The sequence below is a fragment of the Diorhabda sublineata genome, chromosome 5 (assembly GCF_026230105.1).
Source record: "Diorhabda sublineata isolate icDioSubl1.1 chromosome 5, icDioSubl1.1, whole genome shotgun sequence".
NCBI lineage: Eukaryota > Metazoa > Arthropoda > Insecta > Coleoptera > Chrysomelidae > Diorhabda > Diorhabda sublineata.
The window spans coordinates 18,063,611-18,085,378 of NC_079478.1; the positions used below are offsets into that span (position 1 = coordinate 18,063,611).

At 30.2% G+C, this 21,768-nt stretch overlaps 1 protein-coding gene across 2 annotated transcripts in view; it reads right to left on the reverse strand.

Annotated features, from left to right (window-relative positions):
* LOC130443901 (rotatin-like) overlaps positions 1–20,477 on the reverse strand; it is a 37,688-nt gene extending 17,211 nt beyond the window's left edge. The window contains exons 1-20 of one of the 2 annotated variants that reach the window (XM_056778791.1): positions 20,312–20,477; positions 20,072–20,259; positions 19,731–20,023; positions 19,356–19,632; positions 19,039–19,176; positions 18,212–18,430; positions 17,745–17,911; positions 17,296–17,515; positions 15,802–16,063; positions 13,443–13,645; positions 12,926–13,351; positions 10,003–10,312; positions 9,618–9,821; positions 8,980–9,253; positions 7,198–7,388; positions 6,738–7,001; positions 1,148–1,398; positions 451–607; positions 220–395; positions 14–134 (exon numbers count right to left, since the gene is read on the reverse strand). In XM_056778791.1, the coding sequence (XP_056634769.1) occupies positions 14–134; positions 220–395; positions 451–607; positions 1,148–1,398; positions 6,738–7,001; positions 7,198–7,388; positions 8,980–9,253; positions 9,618–9,821; positions 10,003–10,312; positions 12,926–13,351; positions 13,443–13,645; positions 15,802–16,063; positions 17,296–17,515; positions 17,745–17,911; positions 18,212–18,430; positions 19,039–19,176; positions 19,356–19,632; positions 19,731–20,023; positions 20,072–20,259; positions 20,312–20,354 (4,384 nt within the window). In that variant the 5' untranslated portion in view covers positions 20,355–20,477. The remainder of the gene's footprint in view (positions 1–13; positions 135–219; positions 396–450; positions 608–1,147; positions 1,399–6,737; positions 7,002–7,197; positions 7,389–8,979; positions 9,254–9,617; positions 9,822–10,002; positions 10,313–12,925; positions 13,352–13,442; positions 13,646–15,801; positions 16,064–17,295; positions 17,516–17,744; positions 17,912–18,211; positions 18,431–19,038; positions 19,177–19,355; positions 19,633–19,730; positions 20,024–20,071; positions 20,260–20,311) is intronic. The other variant, XM_056778792.1, reaches the window with a different exon arrangement.
* Positions 20,478–21,768: the final 1,291 nt, after the last annotated feature.

The window sequence follows — 21,768 nt, forward strand, 5'->3', positions numbered from 1 at the left end:
GTAATACACTTACTCTCTACATTTTTGAATCTTCTACTTGGTAGATTCATAGTGAATAGATCGTTCAGTATTATTTCTGTGTTGTCATAAAAGTTGTATTCATCAATTAAATTTAGCAATGTCATACTAGTACTCTGAAATGTAAATTGTAGAAGTTATTGATAGTTTGATTAAGTAAAAATATTAAGCACTGTAAGTAAAAAATAACAGCGGGATCACCTTTTTTAAAGCATAATTACATGTAGCGTTCGATTTATCTGAGCCCAAAGGACAAGAATGTGACGTTAAATTTGCCAGCAACTCTGCTGCATTTTCTCTAACTGCACTAGCTTCTGTATGATCAGTAAGCACTTTAAGAGCTAAATCCCAAATAGAGTAGCTGTCAACTGTCAGTCCTAAACAAAAAAATGTAATTATAAATGTAATAGTTTTATATTAATTATATTTTACCGTGAACCACTTCTATAGCAGCTCTAGGTGAAGATGTTAAACCTGCAAATAGCTGCAGGGAAGCTGCTCTTAAAACTATATCTCTGCTCGCCCATAATGCTACAAAACTGTACAAAGGGCTGTCATCTATATAGTCAAAAAAACAAGGTTCCCATTCCTGAAAAATATATTAACAGTTATATAATGATAGCTGTTTATGACACAAAAAAGTATAATTAATTCAAGACAAATGAGAATATGGCACTAAATCTGGAGGCTAAATATTTTAATTCTACAATTTACTTTGGAAAAGTACACTTCACTTAACTTAAATTGAATGTTTGTAAGATTTTTATTATAATGTTCTTGTTCAGCAGTAATTTCAAATAAAGATGTATTCTAAACAAACATTAAATGCATTTGAAGACTTATTATTTGGTAGAAATACCATTAAGCAACATGCAAATTTGGCATAATTAATAAAATTAATTCAGAGCATATAACCAACTAAATATAACTGATATATGTTGTGTGTGCTACGATGAAGAATTTTTTCTTTAGCAAGACTCCAAAATTATACATGGAAAATATTTATCTATATCCAAACCTTGTCTCTGAACAATAACTGACACTTCTATACGGTTTTATAATTTCATCGCCAGTCTATTCTGATTCATATTCAATGCTGTATATTTACTGTTTTATTCTAGCCACTTACTTTAATTTTTGCATTTTTTATTTCGGCCAAAATATGATTTAGCACTAAGACGACGTGCCTCGTTATGCTCAAACCCATAACCGATACTGCAGCAGTGGGACCTTTTCCAGAATGAAATGCTTTTACTAAATCACAAAGACTTATAATCATTTGAGGAATAGGTTCTTTAGGAGCAGCATTCGGTCTACTATCACTCCAACCTAAAGAAGCTGTCAAGTGAGCCAAGCATGACAACAATGAATCCAAATAAGCTAAAATTTAAATATATTATTTCAATTTTATCTAAAACTGTGCAATATACTTGGAGAAATATTTCGTTTTCAAATCCCAAACAGAGTTGTGCTGTGTGAAATATATTAAGTATAAAGTAGCTCCTCCAAGATCATAGGATAATTCTAATATTATTTTTTTTCTTTCTTTCACTTTTCACTTTGTCTTTAAAACTTAATATATTAATAATTGGGAACAAGAGAATCGAATATCAAATTCGAAGAAAAGTACAGAAAAATAATTTGAAATACAGCTCTACATTGAGGTTGATTTACATTAATACAGTAGCTGGCATTAGCATCACTGGATTCCGGCAGCTCACTGGCACTGGCTCGCATCATTTATACGCGTCCAGTAGCCATTTCTACTGTGTTGTGGTGTCTAAACGTTTGCCTCCTAAAAAATTAGTGTTTCACATAAAAGAAGGCAAATTAAAATATTTTCTAAAAATCTGCATTATTAATAGTCGTGCTGACAGATATTTAACTGAAGAACAATTGATTCAGAAGAAGCCAATATATGTGAGAAAATGAATAAATGACATATATTTCTGGAGAAAATATTCTATTTATGAACAAGCTCAGATCAGAAAACACCAAGGAGTACAAATCAGCTGTTGGACATCAGTCCACATGTCATCTAAAAAGATGACATTTGATTGTTGGACAAACAAAACGCTTGATAACTGTATGATTGAAGGTACATTCCTAAGTGATGGTGCATTTTTTGTCATTATAAAATATTGAGCCCTTAACTAATTCTGAACGTGTAGTAGGTAGATAAAGGTCGTTCCTAAGTGAATAGCCGTGCAACGATCTTTCTGAAATTAGAGAAGCTTACGAATTAGGCAAACGGATTCAAAGATGAATAAGCAAGAAATACTTAGAATTTTTAATCTTTTGAAAAAGTCCCTGCAGTGAGCTCTGCTGTTTAGTCTGAGTAAATATCTTACAGCACTCTTTTGTAGTTTAAAGATTCGCTCAAATTGAGTCGCGCCACATGTACCCCCAGAAGGAAATGGCATATCGGAGATGCGATTCAATAAAAACATAATAAATTGTTAAGGAGGTGGGCAAGTTCAGTTCTTTGGAAACTGATCTCAGCGCAAAACAGGAGAAACTTTTTTAGATAAGGCGACAATGTGTAACTCGCATTTCAAGGAATTGTCCACAACCAGCCCTAAGAATTTTACAGATTCAACGACGTTAATGGTGGTGTTATTTAATAAACAAGGCAGCAATGTATTTTTATACGATACAACTTTAATTTTAGAAACGTTGAGACAGAGAAAATTAGAATTGCACCCTGATTTAAGGGAGATTAGGTCACTAGAATAGTCCTAGGCTAGAGTAGACATTATTTAGGAGGGAGAATATAGCATCATTTGTGCAATTGTTACTTAAAAACCCAAATTGATGGGTAGTAAGTATTTTATATTTAAACAAAAATGATAAAAGCCTTAGATAACGTGGGAAGGAGTGCAATTGGGCGATAATTCGATGCTTGATTTTTATCTCCTCCTTTATGCAGAGGTACAATTATAGCCATTTTGAAATGAAACGTTAATTAAAGTGGTAAGGTGATTTAATGTGCAATTGGGCAGACTCGAAAACATTTTTGATGTAAGTCCATCAGTTCCCTATGATATTTTTGATGTCATTAATTGTACTGCGAAGCTCTGCTAAAGTGTTAGTTAGCATTAGCATCAGGAATATATGAAAGCGGATCATGAGGAGTTATAGAATTTGATGAATATTTGGCTACATTCACAAAGTAATTATTGAGGTTATCAGGTGAAGTAGAGATTAAGCTCGATAAAGAAGCCTCATTTCTTAGATAATTCACAATGGACCATGTTTCTTTAGAAACATTGGCGAGCATGCTATGTGTAGTCTTTCATTCGTTCAGTATCATAGCCAAGATATAAATTGCTAACAATCATTTAAAAACAGTACGATTACACCCAAATAATTGATTATATACAGCAATAGTCATACCACATTTTCTACTTAATGAGTGAAAATGATTGTGTAGAGCAACACAACTAGGCAATTCTCATACATTGATATCAGTAACTCCACTTGTATTGACTTGTATACATGATTTATTAATTTTAGATTCATTTCCCTTGATATTATGTAAGTTAGTATTAGCATCAGGAATATATGAAAGCGGATCATGAGGAGTTATAGAATTTGATGAATATTTGGCTACATTCACAAAGTAATTATTGAGGTTATCAGGTGAAGTAGAGATTAAGCTCGATAAAGAAGCCTCATTTCTTAGATCATTCAATATGGACCATGTTTCTTTAGAAACATTGGCGAGTGTCCTATTATAATAAATATCTTTGGCAGCTTTTATTGTCTTATAATAAATTTTTCTGTATAGTTTCACATAATTTTTGAAGAAGACACTATCCGAGAATTGGCATAAGTGAGAGAAAGATCGCATGTTCTTTGCAGATATATGTAAACCTTTAATAGATCAGGGTTTATTTTGTTTATTTTTAAAATGCCTGAGGGGAAAAGAATTGGATGCCAGACTAGTTAGTGTTTTTATGAATCTAGAAAATTCGAAGTCCATATCATCAGAGAGCATGTTCCAGTCAGTTGTTTGACAATGGTGCTTGAAGTTTTGAAAACCTTTTTCTGAAAAGATATGGCATAATTTGCGAGAAGCATTTTTAGTAATGGATTTTACCGAAAATTTTATCAACACTGCTTCATTATCAGAGAGACCTGAATTAAAGACAGTACAGTCGGTAGATTCTGAATCATACGATGACACGATATAGTCTATAGTACTAGAACTGGTTTTAGTTCTTTTGGTTGGAGCCGTTATATGCATGACTACACCAAAAGAATCAAAAATTGACTGAAGTCATTCTTGACCAGTACACACACAGTGTATTAAGATCGCCATATAGAATTAGTTTGCTTTTTAGAGGTAAGGACTCCAGTAAGGTCAGTAGTTTGTTACAGAAAGTACGCACGTCAGCGTCAGGTGTTCTATAAATACAAACAATATAGAGGTCATAAGTCTTGTGATAGACGATAGAAAATTTGAATACTTTCTCAGATATTATATCATTGAACTGTGTTAATTAGGAAAAGTCGTTATTTGTGGACATAATCAAAGAACCTCAATGCGGTAAATTAGTTCTATTGAATCTGACTACTGTGATATAGTTTTTGACAAGAACAGGCTCATTATTATTTAACCAATGTTCAGCGATGGCAACAATTTCTGGAAATTTAAGCTCCTCTAATAAAAGATACAGTACATCTGTTTTGTGTCTTAGGGATTGAATATTAATAAGAAACAGGACGAGCATGCTATGTGTAGTCTTTCATTCGTTCAGTATCATAGCCAAGAAATAAATTGCTAACAATCATTTAAAAACAGTACGATTACACCCAAATAATTGATTATATACAGCAATAGTCATACCACATTTTCTACTCGATGAGTGAAAATGATTGTGTAGAGCAACACAACTAGGCAATTCTCATACATTGATATCAATAACTCCACTTGTATTGACTTGTATACATGATTTATTAATTTTAGATTCATTTCCCTTGATATTATTTAAAAAAAAAACATCATTATAGTCTTAGACTATAATGATGTGCGAGTCAGACCTTCCTATCGTACGTAAATGTGAAAGTTCTGCCATGTGTGTCCCACACACCACAGGTAAGAATGATGCCCTTGAAACCTGGATCGTTGTTCGTTTAGCATGTAATAGGTAACAAAGGTCTACGAAATTTTATATTAATTCATCAAGCTCAATTTTTTTATATTATTCTTAATAGCATTAAAACTCGCCATGATCATTGCCAGACACATAGTATGGTTACAGCCTTCTCCAAACATCCCTAAATTATAATTTTTTGTAATTCTACCTACCTTATTTTATGAAAGCTGAATTTTATATATGTTATTCAAAAAATTATTGAACTGAGTTTCTTTAGTTGCCAGACCAGTTTTGTGGGTTCTATCATCCTACCAGATGCATATAAAAGGGAGTGAAACAGAGTGTTCAGTCCAGTGCGATCTTTTATTAAACATATACTTTCGCTTATTCTGAATCGTTTAGTAATTTTTTTTTCATAATTTATCAAGAAATTCAATGAAATAAATTGTAGACCCATTGATTCAGAAAACGGAGTAAACTGTGATGTCATTCTGTAAGGACAAGTGAGATTTATCTTGAGATTTTGATGGTTGTGCATCTATTACCTGGGACTGTAATATTTGTTGAGATGTTGTTGAAGACTCTGAGATTGGAACTGAGTTAACAGTTACTACATCACTTACTTGTTTTTTTTTACAGGTTCAGAGCTACAATATTTCTCAATGCTGTATAAGCTTTATAACATGCCCGGTGATAACAATTGTCTGTATGCTCATCAGGTAAAATTACGTCTTTATATTTGAGGTTGTGTATTTTTCTAAATTTTAGATTAGTCTGACCATTTCCACGGAAAATGTTGTCAAGTCTTCACCACTTTTGTTACAGATAAAACAAACTGATTTGAGGTTTCCGAAACTCATGATAACACTTTATTAAATCACATTTATTTCATTAAGTACAAAAATGATCAATATAATGTTTATTACGAGCATACACTTTCAACAGATAATACAGAGTAATAGGCAGCTGATGCACAGTTGCTGCATATGATCCCCACTCTCGCATCTATTAAACACTTTCAATGCGTCTGGCAGGATGATAGAGCCCACAAAATCTGGCTACGGAGGAAGCACAATTTAATAATTTTCTGAATAACATATATAAAATTCAGCTTTCATAATAGGTAAAAATAATTACAAAATATTATAGTTTAGGGGTGTCCGGCGAAGGGTTATAACCATACTATGTGTCTTGCAAGTTTTAATGCTACTACAAATAAACAAGAAAATTGAGCATGTTAAATTAATGAATTTGAGAAAAGATTTTGTACACTTTTGTTACCTGTTACCTTCCATAACGAATCACGATCCAGGTTTCATGAGTGGATATCATTCTTATCTGTGGTGTGTGGGGCTCACATGGAAAAACTTTCACACTTACGTAAAATACAAAGGTCTGGCCCTCATGGGCTCTTGCTCTATTATCATTGACTTATACTGTAATAACCTAAATCAGATAAACCCAGATATGTTCGGCATCTGTTTGTATGCAGAGCTAAAGAAAATGTTATAGTGGAAGTGATTTTTCTAAGTCACCAATAATTGTGGGTAACCTTCAAGAGAACATCTATAATACAGAAACATTAATTTCAAAGTTTCTCAATAAACATTAACTTACCTAAATTATAAAAATGCTGTCGGGTGCAATTTTTTAAATTAGTAGCAATAATTTTCACTACACCTATCCAAGATTTTGTCTTTTCTTGGACAGGAAGATAATAGTCCAAATATTGTTGTTCTTGTTTAACGCACACTGTAATTAGTTTTAATAACTCTTGCGCCACAATTTTAATATCTTCATCCGTTGTATTTTCTATGTTCAATAAATCGAATATACAGTGATTTGAATTTTTCAAAAAATTAGTTATCCAGCAACTAACATCTACAAAATAAAGTGCTCAACCATATAACCAAGATCTAGGCCTACTTTTTTGAGTAAATTTTCATTTTGATTTTTTTTGTATAATTTGGAGATATTTAAGAATAAAATGAGTTCAATTAGAGACACTAATAAGTAAAGTGAATTAAATTTTAAGACAATTCATACATTTTGAACTATTTATAAAATCATCAAATACCTGATGATGGATAATAAGACATCAAGATGCTCAAAAACTGTAGTACTTTTTTCAATATAATTGTATCGTTTTCACTTGATGGTAAAACATTCAAGAACCTTAGAAAAGTTTGGTCCCATTGATAGTTTAAAAAATCTTCTTTCTTGTATGTATCATTTAACTGAAAAGCTAATTGATGCAAGTACATATACCTGAAACAATTATGAATTGTATAAAAACTAACTTGAGATAATTCATTTGTATTTGTTCAGTAAAACTGTGACAGAAAAGCAACAACATAAATCGATGCAATTATTATGCAAATAAATAACGAAATGAGAAGTAATGAAAACAACAGAAAAACATTGAAAACAGAGAAAATGGTTTCTTATTTGTCTCCAAATTCTAAGATACAGAGTTATAAATCTGAAAATGAATTCAGTCTCTCAAATAAATAATAAACACAATGAAAAAGGTACTTTGCATGGTTTGAGAAAAAAATAATGGTGGTTAGTTTATATACAACTTTTATTATATAATTTTTTAATTCTTCAATCAATATTTATAGAGAAAAAATTATTGATAATTCAAAAATTTTGTAGGTAGTTTAAACATTTCAGTAAGGCCGACATATTGCGTGACGTCATAGGTATAAAATAAACACTGAATATACGATACAAAGTAAATAAGACATTCTCTCGATTATTCTAAAATAAGCATTATTATTAACCTTTGATTAATCTGAAAAATGGTATTTAAATCTTGTTTTGTATCAGGATGTAAATATAACACGACTAAAACACCTGATAAAAGTTTTTTTATGATGCCAAGAAATTCGAATGTATAACAAAAATGGTTTGAAAGTGTTGGTCGTTTTGACGATCCTGCGAGATGTAATTATTTTTGTTGCCAGAATCATTTTAATGTAAGTAAGATTCAAATTTGACTTATTTCAATATTTTATTTTTATTAAGTTTATTATACTTCTAATTTTTAACGTCATTATGTAATAATGTAACCCATAAAAGAATTATTCATTTTATTCTTATATATAGAAAAATATTTTATTTATATGTAACTAATAAATAAAAAGTGTATTATAACTGCACACGCTACGTTGTCGGCAACGATAACCTCGTGATCATCAAGCTGACATCTGCTCAATGTTTTTATTAAACCTATGACGTCACAACTGAAGATCAATGAGAATCGTTTTTTTATGTATTGTTATGCATTAAAAATTTGAAATTTTCATGGTTTTCAATTAAATATTTATATATTATTTTTTCACTTTTAATAATATATTTTAATTTTTGACCTTATTTCATATTAGGAACTTATAAAATAAACAAAAAAATAAATACTTTTTAAAAAATGCAAGTACCCTGTTAAAAAATTGAAAGATGCATGCCAAAAATTTAAAATAATATTGAAATATACAAATTGTGCCAAGAAAACTGCCAACTCAGATATTTGACAGTGCTCACTAGACCAAAAAAAATGCTGAAAGGGGACATAAATATTATTTAAACATTTCCTTGAGATATAGTGAGTACTATCCGATAAAACAAATAATGGAAAAGGCAAATTAGCACCACATAGACTAAAGATACTCTTCATCGATTTGCAACAGGCGAGAAGGTGTAGTCACGGATTATGAGAACTGATTCATCTTAATAAAATGATCTAGAGAGCAACCTTATCAGTATTATTATATGGTAAGCCATTAGTATTATTATATGGTGAGTACAGCCAATGTAAAAGGTGGAATGTATACACGGATACAAGTATTGTGCTACTTACAGTGTTAAATTGTCTATGGATTCCAAAGCCATGTCATGCGATGTAGCATTTTGGATAGTTGTCAAATACAGTTTGATACAGTAATCAATCGAAGAGTTTTTTATACATTGTAAATCGTATTTATTGAGTTTTAAAATATCTACAAAATTATAAAATGGATGATCTTCATAACATATCTCATCCCATTTCATAAGCTGATTGAATCCACCAAAAATTTCAGCATTCCATTGAATTTGTATAGAACTAAGACACCATCGATCAGATGTAATAGATTCTAAAATAAAATATTTATAAAAAATACTTTTTTTACAAACCTTCAATTTATACCAGTTGGTAAAACTATTCAATACGTAATGTAATCCCAACATATTACAGAAAATAATTACTTTTACAAGATTTTCAAGTCTCCAAACTAACATAAATTTAATGTTTAAATTTACAAGAAAAATCATTGCAAAACTGAATAACCTGATATATTAGAATACTTTTTATGAAATAACTACTAATAATAATTGTTGAAGAGGAATGCAGTTTTTATGATCATCAGTGATTGAGGTCTGGAAGTATTGCTTGTTATCACTCATGTGAAATCGTAGATTACATATAGATCAATTTGTCATCATCATATTTGAACTTACCTCTTAAGCTTGCCTCTGTGTATTCACTAATTGTCCAATGCGAATGACAGCTAAATGGAAGATTAATTCTGGAAACTATTATTTGAGGAAGGCTAAAACTTGCTCTTGAAGGAGTACCATATATAAAATCTTTGAAAATTAACAAGAGCAGTAAGGTTATAGCATCTTGTTTAAATCTTTCTTCGGTAAAAAATAAAAGAAGTCCTGGAATACAAAAAAATAACTATATTACATTAAATATATTAATAGAAATAGTGATAATAAAATGTGCACAGAAAGAAATGAATATTATCATTTTTTCTGGAAAAGATCAAATTACTCCAATGGAATTTTCATAATACTTAAAATGAGTTTTCAATAAGAATACCAATTATTTATAGCTTACCTCTCATAACAAAGTAAAACATGTCCACATCAGTACTTAATTCTTCTCTAACACTAGCGTGATACAAAGCAAGATTTTTTATAATAGATATAACAGGAATGATAGAATCTGGATAATCTCTATAATCTTTTTCTGTTATGGCTGTTTTCATAATATTTAGCATTAAACTAAGGCCGTTAGCGTCCAAAAATAGTTGATGAAGTAGAGGATCTTCCAGCATCACACTAATTTGATTAAGAGCGGATCTTTTTATTACCGGCTCTACGTTTGTGGAGTTCAATACATCAAGAACTTGATATAAGCTGCTTGGCTAAAAAAAATAAGTTTGTTTGTTACACGTGAAAACTACTTAACCGATCATCATGAAACTTTGTATACATATTCTTGGAGGTATTATAAAAAGTATCCTATATTACTTCTATTTTTCACGACATATAAAAAAAATATTTGTCAAAAAATTTCAAAGTCTAGTTTCTTTAACGCCATCTAGCATTCCAATTATGAAGTTCCAACCCATAGTAATAGTTGTAATACCGTTGCACTGACGGTCACGTCAATATCCAATCTTATTGACTAAAGTTTCAGCTATTTGGAATATTAATTGTTTCTTTTTCTATCATTATATATGCAGTATAAAACTATTTTAATTTTTGAGATTAGGTGTATTCCCACTGACCTTCCATTCTAATTCAAAGTTTCCTGTCAAACTAGCTTTGCTGTTACTATAAACAAAGCAAAAGGGCAGACATTACAGGTAGCGGGAGTGCATTTAGACAAGCCATGCTTCTCTCATGGTCAACTATATGTAGTCTGTTCGCGTGTGTCTAATGCCCGGAATTTACACATATTTGTACCAGATGGAAAAACTTATAATATAATATAGTCCACAAAAATATCTTACATTAATACTTTGCATTTAAATTTTTTCAAATTGTTAAAATTCAATATTATTTATTATTCTTACAGAGAAAAATATTTTAACGGTTGTTGGTGTATTTCAATAAAATATATTCTAAGTTTTTGAAACTTCATTATATGTAGAAATTTTTAAAAATTGATAATCCCAGTCAAACAATAAAATAAAGTTATCACATTGATTCATTCCTATGATCTCTGATACTTATTTAATGGCTTCAATGCGAGCGAAGCTGCGGGTAAAAGCTAGTTTTTTTTTATAAATATGTTTAGGAACTTGACAATCCCCATTAGTTTATTTTTATGATTGTTAGACTTAGGCGTAAGGAATTTGTTCGTGAACTGTGATATGAAAGATAGAAAGATTGTGTCCCCCTTTTGTTAGAGCTAAGCTACAGCTCTTCATACACTCCTAGAGCATTGATGAATGCTATTATTTTAGACAGCTCCAGGTATTTCATTCTCTTTGTCATAAAAGTCGATATTTTTTTTCAATTTTTATTCCTTCAAGTTGATTCCAGTGATCATGTCACGTCAGAAACTCTGTGAGAACGTGTAAGTTGTTCCTCATTAGTTCAAAGTATTTATTAAACATTTCTCTGTCATAGTTTCTAATGAACTTTATGATTGTTGGAAACTGTTTTGTTTTAAATTATTAAAGTTTCTCGGTTTAGTTCTAAAACGTTGTACCTTAGGTTATCATGGTCAAATTCTGCCCTAAACAAATATTTCGAGAAAAATTTCTCAAATTTTCCAATTCTTAAGCCTATCTATATTAAGTTTCTAAAATATATGCTCTTAACTTTAGGCCCATTTCAATAAATAATACAATTTTTTTACAATTTTGTTCTAATTTCAGGCTTTATCAATATACTGCCTGGCAATAATAAATTTAATGCTGTTCAAATAGAATAGGCATTTTAATGTTTGGAAGATAGATTGAAATGTAATCAATATGAAAACAATGAACCACAAAATAGCAAAATCATCAATTTAAATAAAAAAAAATACTTGAAACAAGTCAAACACTACTAAATTTTTTGGAAATGGTCATATACATAAAAAGGAGAAATCCATCCATGATGGAATGGACCTTGAGAACATTGAGCAAAATTCACAATAATTATATGATTGCTCCTTTTCATATGCTGACATTTCCATTTTGAAAATTAATAACATAAAATATTGTATAGTTAAAACATATTCAAGTTTGACATTGTCAGACAATATAATTATAAACACCAAAATTAAGTCATAAGCGTCAAAAATAAATTGTGTAAAAAAATTAAAATCTAGAACATATATCCAAGAAGAAAAATTTATTTAGCATAATTTTGATGTAATTTCACACAATCTACTTGACTATAAAAAAATATTTGAATATCTAATATCTAAACTAAGTAGTGGATTTTGTGTCAAGGTGGATAAGTAGACTCCTAGACAAAATTAACGCACCACTTTAATTAATCTAAATATTTACAATATAATCACACAAAAAACTAAGTTACTTTGAAATAATAATGAACACCTACAAATTTATTGAATATGATTTTAACATATGCTTAATTTGCCTTATTTTTTCCATATAAGTTTGTTTTTGCGGGTAATGCATAAATAAGTTTGCGGTACATTCTCCTATTCTTCAATAGCGACCTCTATGAGTTGGTTGTGATTAGAAACAGGGGGACTATGACTTCTAATCCTCTTTTTGAAATAGTCCCATAGATGTCCTATAGGATTTATATCCGGACTGTAAGAAGTCACTCTTATAAAGGGACATCATGTAAGTAGCCAATAACCAATAACCATTACATGTTCGACAAAATGAGGTTTAATACGAATTATTATCAAAAGAAGATTATGTGATACCATATGTAACTTAAATAACAAATGTCACTATCAAACAAGGTCTGTGTCCTACTTGTCGTATTATCAATAAATATGAGTGGTGCGTCAATTTTGTCCAGGAGCTTATAATAATTTATTATATTTGAATTATTTGACTTACTTGATAAAAATGATCTGTTCTTCTAAATTTATTAATGTCGACTATTTTCTTTACTTTACAAATTCCAGTTAAAGACGTGTCATAAAGTGTATTAAATCCCGGTAAAAGTTCTCTAGCATTTTCCTGGCTGGATAACAACCAGCAAATCCTAGAAAATGCTTCTTCTTTCCAATGAGGATCGTCTAAAAATAAAAATTCTACGTTGCATTTGACCATTGTCACGGTCGGTAATAAAGATTCTTTAGCTATATCAGGATCGGCGAGAGATAAGACGGCTTTTCCTAGAATAGAGTTTTTGGACACTTGGCAGGTTATTATAGGTAGAGATGGAATTAAGGCTTGAATAACTTTGTTCCACACCGAATCCGAAACTAAAATCTTACACTTTAAAATGTAGGTGAGAATCTCCTCAGAATACTTTTGAATCTGAAAAACACAAATTATTTAGATTCGTTGGTCACTGAATAAGATACAACCTGTTATTACGAGTTCCTTAATCAAATTAACAACTAATTACCTCTAAATTGTCACAATTTAATCCAAAACAAGAAATTTCCACCAAAATCTTAGCTCTTAATAAAAATAAAACTTGTGATCCCACAATTCCAGTCGTATCATTTATTTTTGGACCTATATAAGCAACTATCATTTTGTGACACAGCCTATACATTTCTTGTCGAATATCCATCATAGCATGGTTAAGAAGACGCAATGTTACTTCTACAAATAAGATAATATTGTATGACATAAAACCGAAGGATCGCAGAAATAAAAGTGTCTAACTTTCTTTTTCATGAAAGAAATTCTACATATGGTTTCAATCAAAATTTTATGAATAGTTCACGAAAGACTTCAGGTTGAAACTGAATAACATAAAAAAACAATCAAAAGCTTTTCTATAAACATGATGAGGAAACAACGGAAAAATAAAATTTAACCCCAAATAATATAAAAGATAAAAAAGGCATAGTAATCACAGAGGAAGACCAACTCCTGAGTGGTCAAGACGAAGGTGATAAAAAAAAGAAGATTAAAACGGGCGGAATAAAATAAATCTGGAAGAGGAAATCACATTAGAAAAGATCACAAATGGTGTTGTGGGCTGAGGACTCGAAGGTTCTGTTTCATATGTATTGTCGATGAATTTGAAAAAACCAGGTCATCCCTTATATTATTGTCCTTTGTAGTACGAAATTACATATTATATATGGAACAGAGTCTTGATAAAGATCAAATCAAGGATCGAAACGTTGAAAATTGAAGAAACTCTTGGACAGTTTTATTTCGATTCCTCAACCCAAATGATAATGATAAAAGCACTACTGGAAATGGCTATGAGGTATTTATAACATTTATAAATTTCATAATGAAAACCGGAATTGCTCACAAAGACTGGCAAATAGGAATTATATCAACAATATTTAAAAAGTAAGACAGACATTAATTTAGTAACTACAAAGGCATTACTTTATTAAGTAAAGTAGTGAAAATATTTGCCAGAATCATAGAAAAGATATTAAGGGAAAAACTAAAAATAACCCTAGAAGACACCCAGTTGGGATTCCGGGATTACATCCCAATAGAGGAACACAAGACGCGATATTTATGCTGTGATAAACAGCGGAGAAAGCAATAGGAAAAAAGAGGAATTTATATCTGCTTTCCAACAATCTGGAGAAGCCTTCAATACAATAAACATGGGAGAGATTAGAACAGAGAGAAATAAATCAAAAATAAAATATTCAAAACAAACAATGGAGGAAGACAGAGTTGCATATCAAGTCCACTGCTATACACAAAAGTCCTTGATGAGGTTATAAAAGAAATGAAAATCAGTCCAAGAAGCTATAATGTAGGGCACTTAAAGACGGACAAAATTACACTAACAGAAATATACTACGCTGATGACATGATCATAGTTGCAGAAGACGAAGAAACACTAAAACAAAATCTCGAATTGTACAACCAAACAATTAAAAAATATAGTATGAACATAAACATAGATAAAACCAAGATGATGATTATAAGCACAGAAGCAAAGACACACGACATGAAGATAGGAAATAGACAAATAGAATATTTCAAATACCTCGGTTTAATTATAGCAATAGATGCAAAATTAGAAAAATGCAGAAAAATTATTTAACACGATAAAAACGTCTATTCTAGGGAATAATGAAATAACGAAGAAAATAAGAGTGGAAATTTATAAAAGACTAGTTATACCTATACTAACATATGGTTGTGAAACATGGACAACTACTGAAAGACGCAATAAAAATATACAAACAACGGAAATGAGGTTCCTCCGGAAAATTGAGGACAAGACTAGATTAGACCACATCAACAACTAAATATACAGGCAAATATTAAATACAATAATATATTGAAGAAAACCAACCGAAATGGTTTGGACATGTGAAAAGGATGAGTGAGAAAAGGATTACCAGAAGCCAGAACAATAAAACAGCGAGAAATAGAGAAAGACCTAGATAGAAAAAATCACAAAGCAATTCCAGAACTTTTTAGAATACTTGAGGTTTTTCTAGAATATTTGATAATCATATAGACAAAGGCTAAGTTATAGAGGATAAAATTAAACAACCTATCTAGCCTCTTTATAATATATATTTTCATTGTTAGAAGCATATGATGTAAGCTTTTGATTTTAATTTTCTATTAGATGGTCTCAATAACTAAACAATTGGTATAAGAAAATGGATGGCACAACAGATGGAAATTCTTCATTTTCTTAGGTGATATTTTGCACAAATCAGATTGTTCTACATTTCTACTCTTCCATAGGTCTCTCACTTACCCAACAGCACACCAATTGTGATTTATACTTTAAAATTAAGATAATAATATATACGAACCTTCAAAAATGTCTGTTTTACTTGTATCATTATATATTTGAGGGAAATATTTAGCGGATACATCTACATAAACTTTAAGAAAATCAAAATTTTTATGAAATTCAATGCTAGCTACAGAATCTGAGGCAAGACGGATATTTTCGGAAATGGCTAAATTTTTGTATTCTTTGAGGATTTGCACGGTAGCTGACATCCCTTGACATATTTTTTTAACATCTTCGTATTTCTTCAAGTGAAATTTATCTTCCCCCTCAGAGAAATTCTGAAAAACACATTACAGTATATACGGAATGTTTAAAAACTTTCCTACCAAATTACAAACTATAAATACTAGATTTGATTTTACGTTCATCTAATTTACCTTGATTTTAAACCTAGTAGACATACCATTTTATATAACTTATTTATTTTATTACAAGAGTTATAAAGTTGAAAAACATAAAATATATAAGAATAAATTAATTGACAGTGAATTTTAAATTTTTCTATGAAGAATTGATGTTAGAAGGTAAAAATTCATTTTTAAATCATGGAAACATATGGAAAAATATTATTTGAATGTATATATTCTTATAACCATATGATAAAATGTTTTTATAAATTATTACTACACGCAGCTCTGTAAGTAGAATGTAGGAAATATCTTGATAAGTATTAAATAATAATTTATTTTCTTCAACTTTTCTCTTGTTACACTTTTTTATATTTTGCAATTTATCATGAATCAATTATTCAATAAATTTCTCATTTTATCCATGTATTGTCATCCAAGTTAATTGGAAAGTTAATTGAATATTAATTATCAAATTCCATCAAGAGAAACAAACGGAATTAGTGAAGTAAAGAGTTTTAAAAATGTTTATTGACTATAATTTTTGATATTATTTCAATTATGGTATCAATGCCTCAAGTTATTTTTTTTATTCTTTTAAACTTTTAAAGTTTTTTTTTATAATTTTTATGTTGACTTGTCACAAGTTAACATATAATAAATGAATTTATCTAATTTCTTATTTCTTAGACCTTTTGATATATTAATGTATCTTAATGTTCTTGATTTTAGGTCTCTTCTGTTTTAAAATTATTTGATAAGACTTGAAGAAAAGTCAAAATGTCAAGTTTTATCTTCCAAAAATTATTAAAAAAACTAATTTTAAAACAGAAGAGACCTAAAATCATGAACATTAAGATGCATAAATGAATTTATTCTAATAAATTCACATTATGTCCACAAACAAGGTTTGTGTAATTACGTACACATATAATGATATCAAAAAAAATTTTCATATAGGTAAATTTTATTGTTTAACCTCAATGATGCAATAATAAAGTGACCTGCAGAAATATTGACTGTATCATCAATTTTTACAGCATAACTCTTTGAAACCAATATGAACACATATTTATTGCAGTTTCATTCTATTTGAGATCAATATTAAAATGTATCACAAATGTAAATCCCAATTTTCTACAAGTAAATATTATTTCACTTACCTCCACATAAGTTAAAATTTTGTTATGCACTGTGGGATATAATCGACTAAAAGTCACATCCAAAAGTGAATTGGCCAAAGCAGTTTTAAAATTTTTTGGTAATACAGTTGAGCTTTTTGACAATGGAACTAATTTTTCTAATAAGTTTGCACAGTTATGTAATAAATATAGGTATGTGGCTCTACATTTGAGATTATTTTCAGAAGATATGGATTCGATCCTAAAATAATTTGGATATTTCGTTATTTTTATGGAGACAAATGTAATTTATGAAACTATCAAGTTTAGAACGAAAAATAGTTCTTAATATGCTGTTGATAGCAATTTTAGAATAGGAATTTCCTTTATCTATTCAAGTATAAATGTTATGATAATAATGTATGCTATTTGTTGGTTGCACATCCTACCAATACAATATTCTTCAGATAGGAGAAAACTCAAATCCATACCTAAAATGTTCCAAAGCAGTTCCATATTTTATAAGTATTTTGTTAACATCATTTGGCAATTTCAGGGATGTTTCCGATCGCATTGTTAACAAACTCTGTTTTCCTACACACAAATTTAACAATCCTAATATTTTCTCAAGCAAAACCAGGCAAAAATTTGTTGCAACCTAAAAGTAAATTAATTTATAGTTGCTTCGATGCATTAATTGTGGAGCTCTAGCAAACTAGACACAACATACCACAATATCAACATTCGAAATTATAGTGCCTTGAGCACGTTTTGATACTAAAGTTACTATCTTCAGAGGCTGAAAGTGGATATCAAAACTCACATCAGTTACTCTAATTGTGAGCATTGGTGTAGATAGTAAACATTGAGTTGAGTACTAAAGTAAAGAAACAATAATGCTATTTTTAAATGTGATAAATTCATCTGTGATGGCATGTATTTGGTTTACCAGCTTTACCTGATTTTTTTTCTTTTTTGTCTGTTTGGAACACAAATATTCAAATATAGCATCAATAGTAAACAAACAGTATTTTAAAGTTGATATTTGATTGTGTTTATGCTTCTTAACTTCCTCTTGATTTTCAAATTGATCACTAAATTGCACCATAAAATCATTCTCAGATTTTCTATTGTCTTCTGAGAGAGGAGAACTTGGAAAACCTGATTCTATTATACTCTAAAATATTGAGACAGATAATCTTAAAATATGTAAACCACTGAATCCATTAAATATTTTACACAAATAGGTATTTTAGATAAATATGTTGAGGTAATTAAATAGTACTAAATTTTATGAAAGATTCTAGTTGTTTTCATAATAATTTTTAAAATACCAACAAATAGCAAAAATATATCAAAAATATATAAAAACAAGAATAGAGAAATAAGAAGCAACATTATCAAAAAAAAGAGAAACCTGAGACAGAAAATTTCAAAAAACAGAGACATACATTAGAGGGCGAGAGTGCAGTGAAACATAGAAATTCCCCAAAAAAATTAAAACTATGAAAAGACCAACACGTCACTACACCTAATACCAGCATATGAATGGATTCAACATTATAGTACCCTACTGACCGAAGATATAGTCAGGGAACACAGACAGACATACAAATTGAAGGAGAATACGAATAGATTCAACAGTATTTATAAACACAGCTAAGCATCTAAAAAATGGAAGAGCCACGGGTCAAGAGGTGATGAATGCTGAACTAAAAAAAATGGCATAAATATATATAAAATACCAACAATTTGAAAGAAAGTAATAAACAAAAACTAACTAACCTTTAATTTAAAATTGTGCATAGAAACGTCATTACAGTGATTGATTCTTGTCTGCAGTTCTATTGTCAAATTATAAAGACATGAAAAAACAGAATTTGTAATTCTAAATGATCCATAGTTCAATAATGCAAAAAATTCCTAAAATGAAACATGAATTAGTTACAAATGAATATTTATATGAATTACTATTATATCAATTTCAACATTATAATCTCATATAAAACATGTAAAAAAAATATATAAAATAGCATAACATCAGCTCATCATCATGAAATCAAAACATTAATTGTATTTATATTAATAATAATTGTGCTTACTGAAACAATTTTTGGTCTTTGTAGAAAAATTTCTGCTGGAAAATCATGTAGCAAAACATCTCTAAAAAACTCACAAGAATGTAAAAGTGAGGATGGTTGTGGTGGATTAATCAGGGAGCTTTCTACAGAATTTAGAACATGCCTATCAGATTCTATAAGAGGTTGCCAATCAAAATATAAATTTGGCAATTCATCTGAGGAGTCAATTTCTTCTATTCGATATGTAGGAGAATTTTCATATACTGTTGAAATTGTAGATTCGGATAGTTTTTGGACCCTAGAGAAGTAACATATAATTAACTGTGTAAAAACATATTATATTTCCATAATATCTACATAACCTATTAAATGTAAGCATATTCAAAAACTACTTACCCTGTTTGTTGTTCTGTAGAAGATTCTTTATGTAAAAATCCTTCTTGAGTCGTAGCTGTAGATTTGATATGTGCAGAGTAATTATTTTGGACTACACTTGTACCTGACCTGTAGCTTAGAGGTACATCACATTCTAAAGGTGGTACTGCATTTTTTTCTAAAGTACTAATTTCCTCTATAATGTCTTCTAATAAAGGTACAAATTTGGGTTCTAAGTATTTATTAATATTTTTCAATTCATTCAAAATAACTTGTTTTCCGATATGTTCGGTTAAAATTTGCCCACTTTGGGACTAAAATAATTATGTTAAAGTCGAATTCGATTTACTTTATTCACCTACCTTCAAAATACGCTTAATAAGAGCTAAAACAATATCTTCATCACTACAAGGTTCAAATAAAAACCATTTGATCAGTTTATCTAGTAATTCTTTACTCCTTGCCAAGTCATTATCAAATAAAACACCACTATTGAGTTTAGAAACGATATTTCTGAGAGCTCTTTCTCGTATTTCTTGGATTTTATGACCTTAAATATTTTTGATCTAGTAATTAAACTTGGATAACTTTACTCAACCTACCTAATTTTTCTATTTGCAATGAATTAATATATTTGTCACCCATAGTGCATTCATTTTTTTTAAATCTGGCGATAAAATTTAGCAGCTTCTATTTGTATTTGAAAGGATAACGTATAACTTAAACAATATTGTAGGTTAGGATTATTAAATGCACAGCACAGTCTTAAGGTGCAACTTTATGTTGACGCTCGAGCGTCAAATGAGGTCACGTGGTACAATTTTGACTGGAGCACAAAATTAATATTAATGACGGTCGAAACGTCGAATCTTAAAATCCATTAATTAATTTTTGAATCAAAACAAACATAAAATCAAAACGATTGACACGCGCGCGCGTGGAAAGGTCCGTCTGTCTTAGCTTCCACCCTCGGAGAAATCCGCGGATGGATGCGAAAAGGGCATTCCACCACCCCCTGTCATTTCGACAGGTCCTCATCCTGGTTTCTGTCGCAGCTTCACGCGTAGACTCCTTCCTTTCCCCGTTCTATAGGAGATTCTAGATCTCTAATCTTTTTTGTTAAGAGTTGGCCTGTTGGCTATACACTCTTGTCATCTTGGTTGTCTGGACGTCTTAATTTGTATGTGTCTGTTTTCGTCAATAAAAGATCTAATTCGGATGGTACTACGCCTTCTTTACAACTGTTCTCGATGTGTAACTTGGTACTTGTTTATGAAGTGCGTAGGTACTGGGAAAACCTAGGATCTTAGAATTTTTGTTTTGTTTTATTGGTGTGTGGTTACATGTTTTTTATATTTATGTACTTAACCTGTCTTCTCGGCCTACCCGTTTCCTATAATCTTCTCTGGTGGACCTGATGAGTTCCCTTAATTCCTCGTTAGGGTGTGTTGCCAGCTCCTCGAATAGCTTTTCTGCCCTGTTGCTCATGATGTCGAATACTTTTTGCGATCCTGTTTCTCCTTCGTTTCTTTTTGTCAAATGGACAAGTAATGCTTGTCTCAGCATTATGATTTGTTGGGCCTATAGTTTTGTTCTGTTCGTTTTGTTTCCGTCTTTAGCTTTCTTTTTCTACCGATTAATTCGCATGGTACTGCTCTCGTTTGTCTCACTTCGACAGTGTTTTTCACGTGTTTGCAGATTATATACTGCGTGTTTGTTGAAAGTGAAATCTTGATCCAACTTGATACCTAGGTATTTGACCTTTTTTGTCCACTGGATTTTTTCGTCATTGATAATACAATTAGAAACATACCATAGTCTAATATACGAGACAAGAGACTATTAGTGATGGGTTCCAATAAGTACTCCTAAGACTCGGTTTCAATTTAATAATAATATATTTATATTTCGTTTAAGTGGTGTATTCGAATAATTTACATTCGAATACAATGAAAATTTTCTTAATATCCATAAATTAGGGTAGAATTTCATTCATTACAGACTATTGTAAAATCATCGTTGTTTTTTTGATATACTTGACTTGTTTCGTCACCTTTGT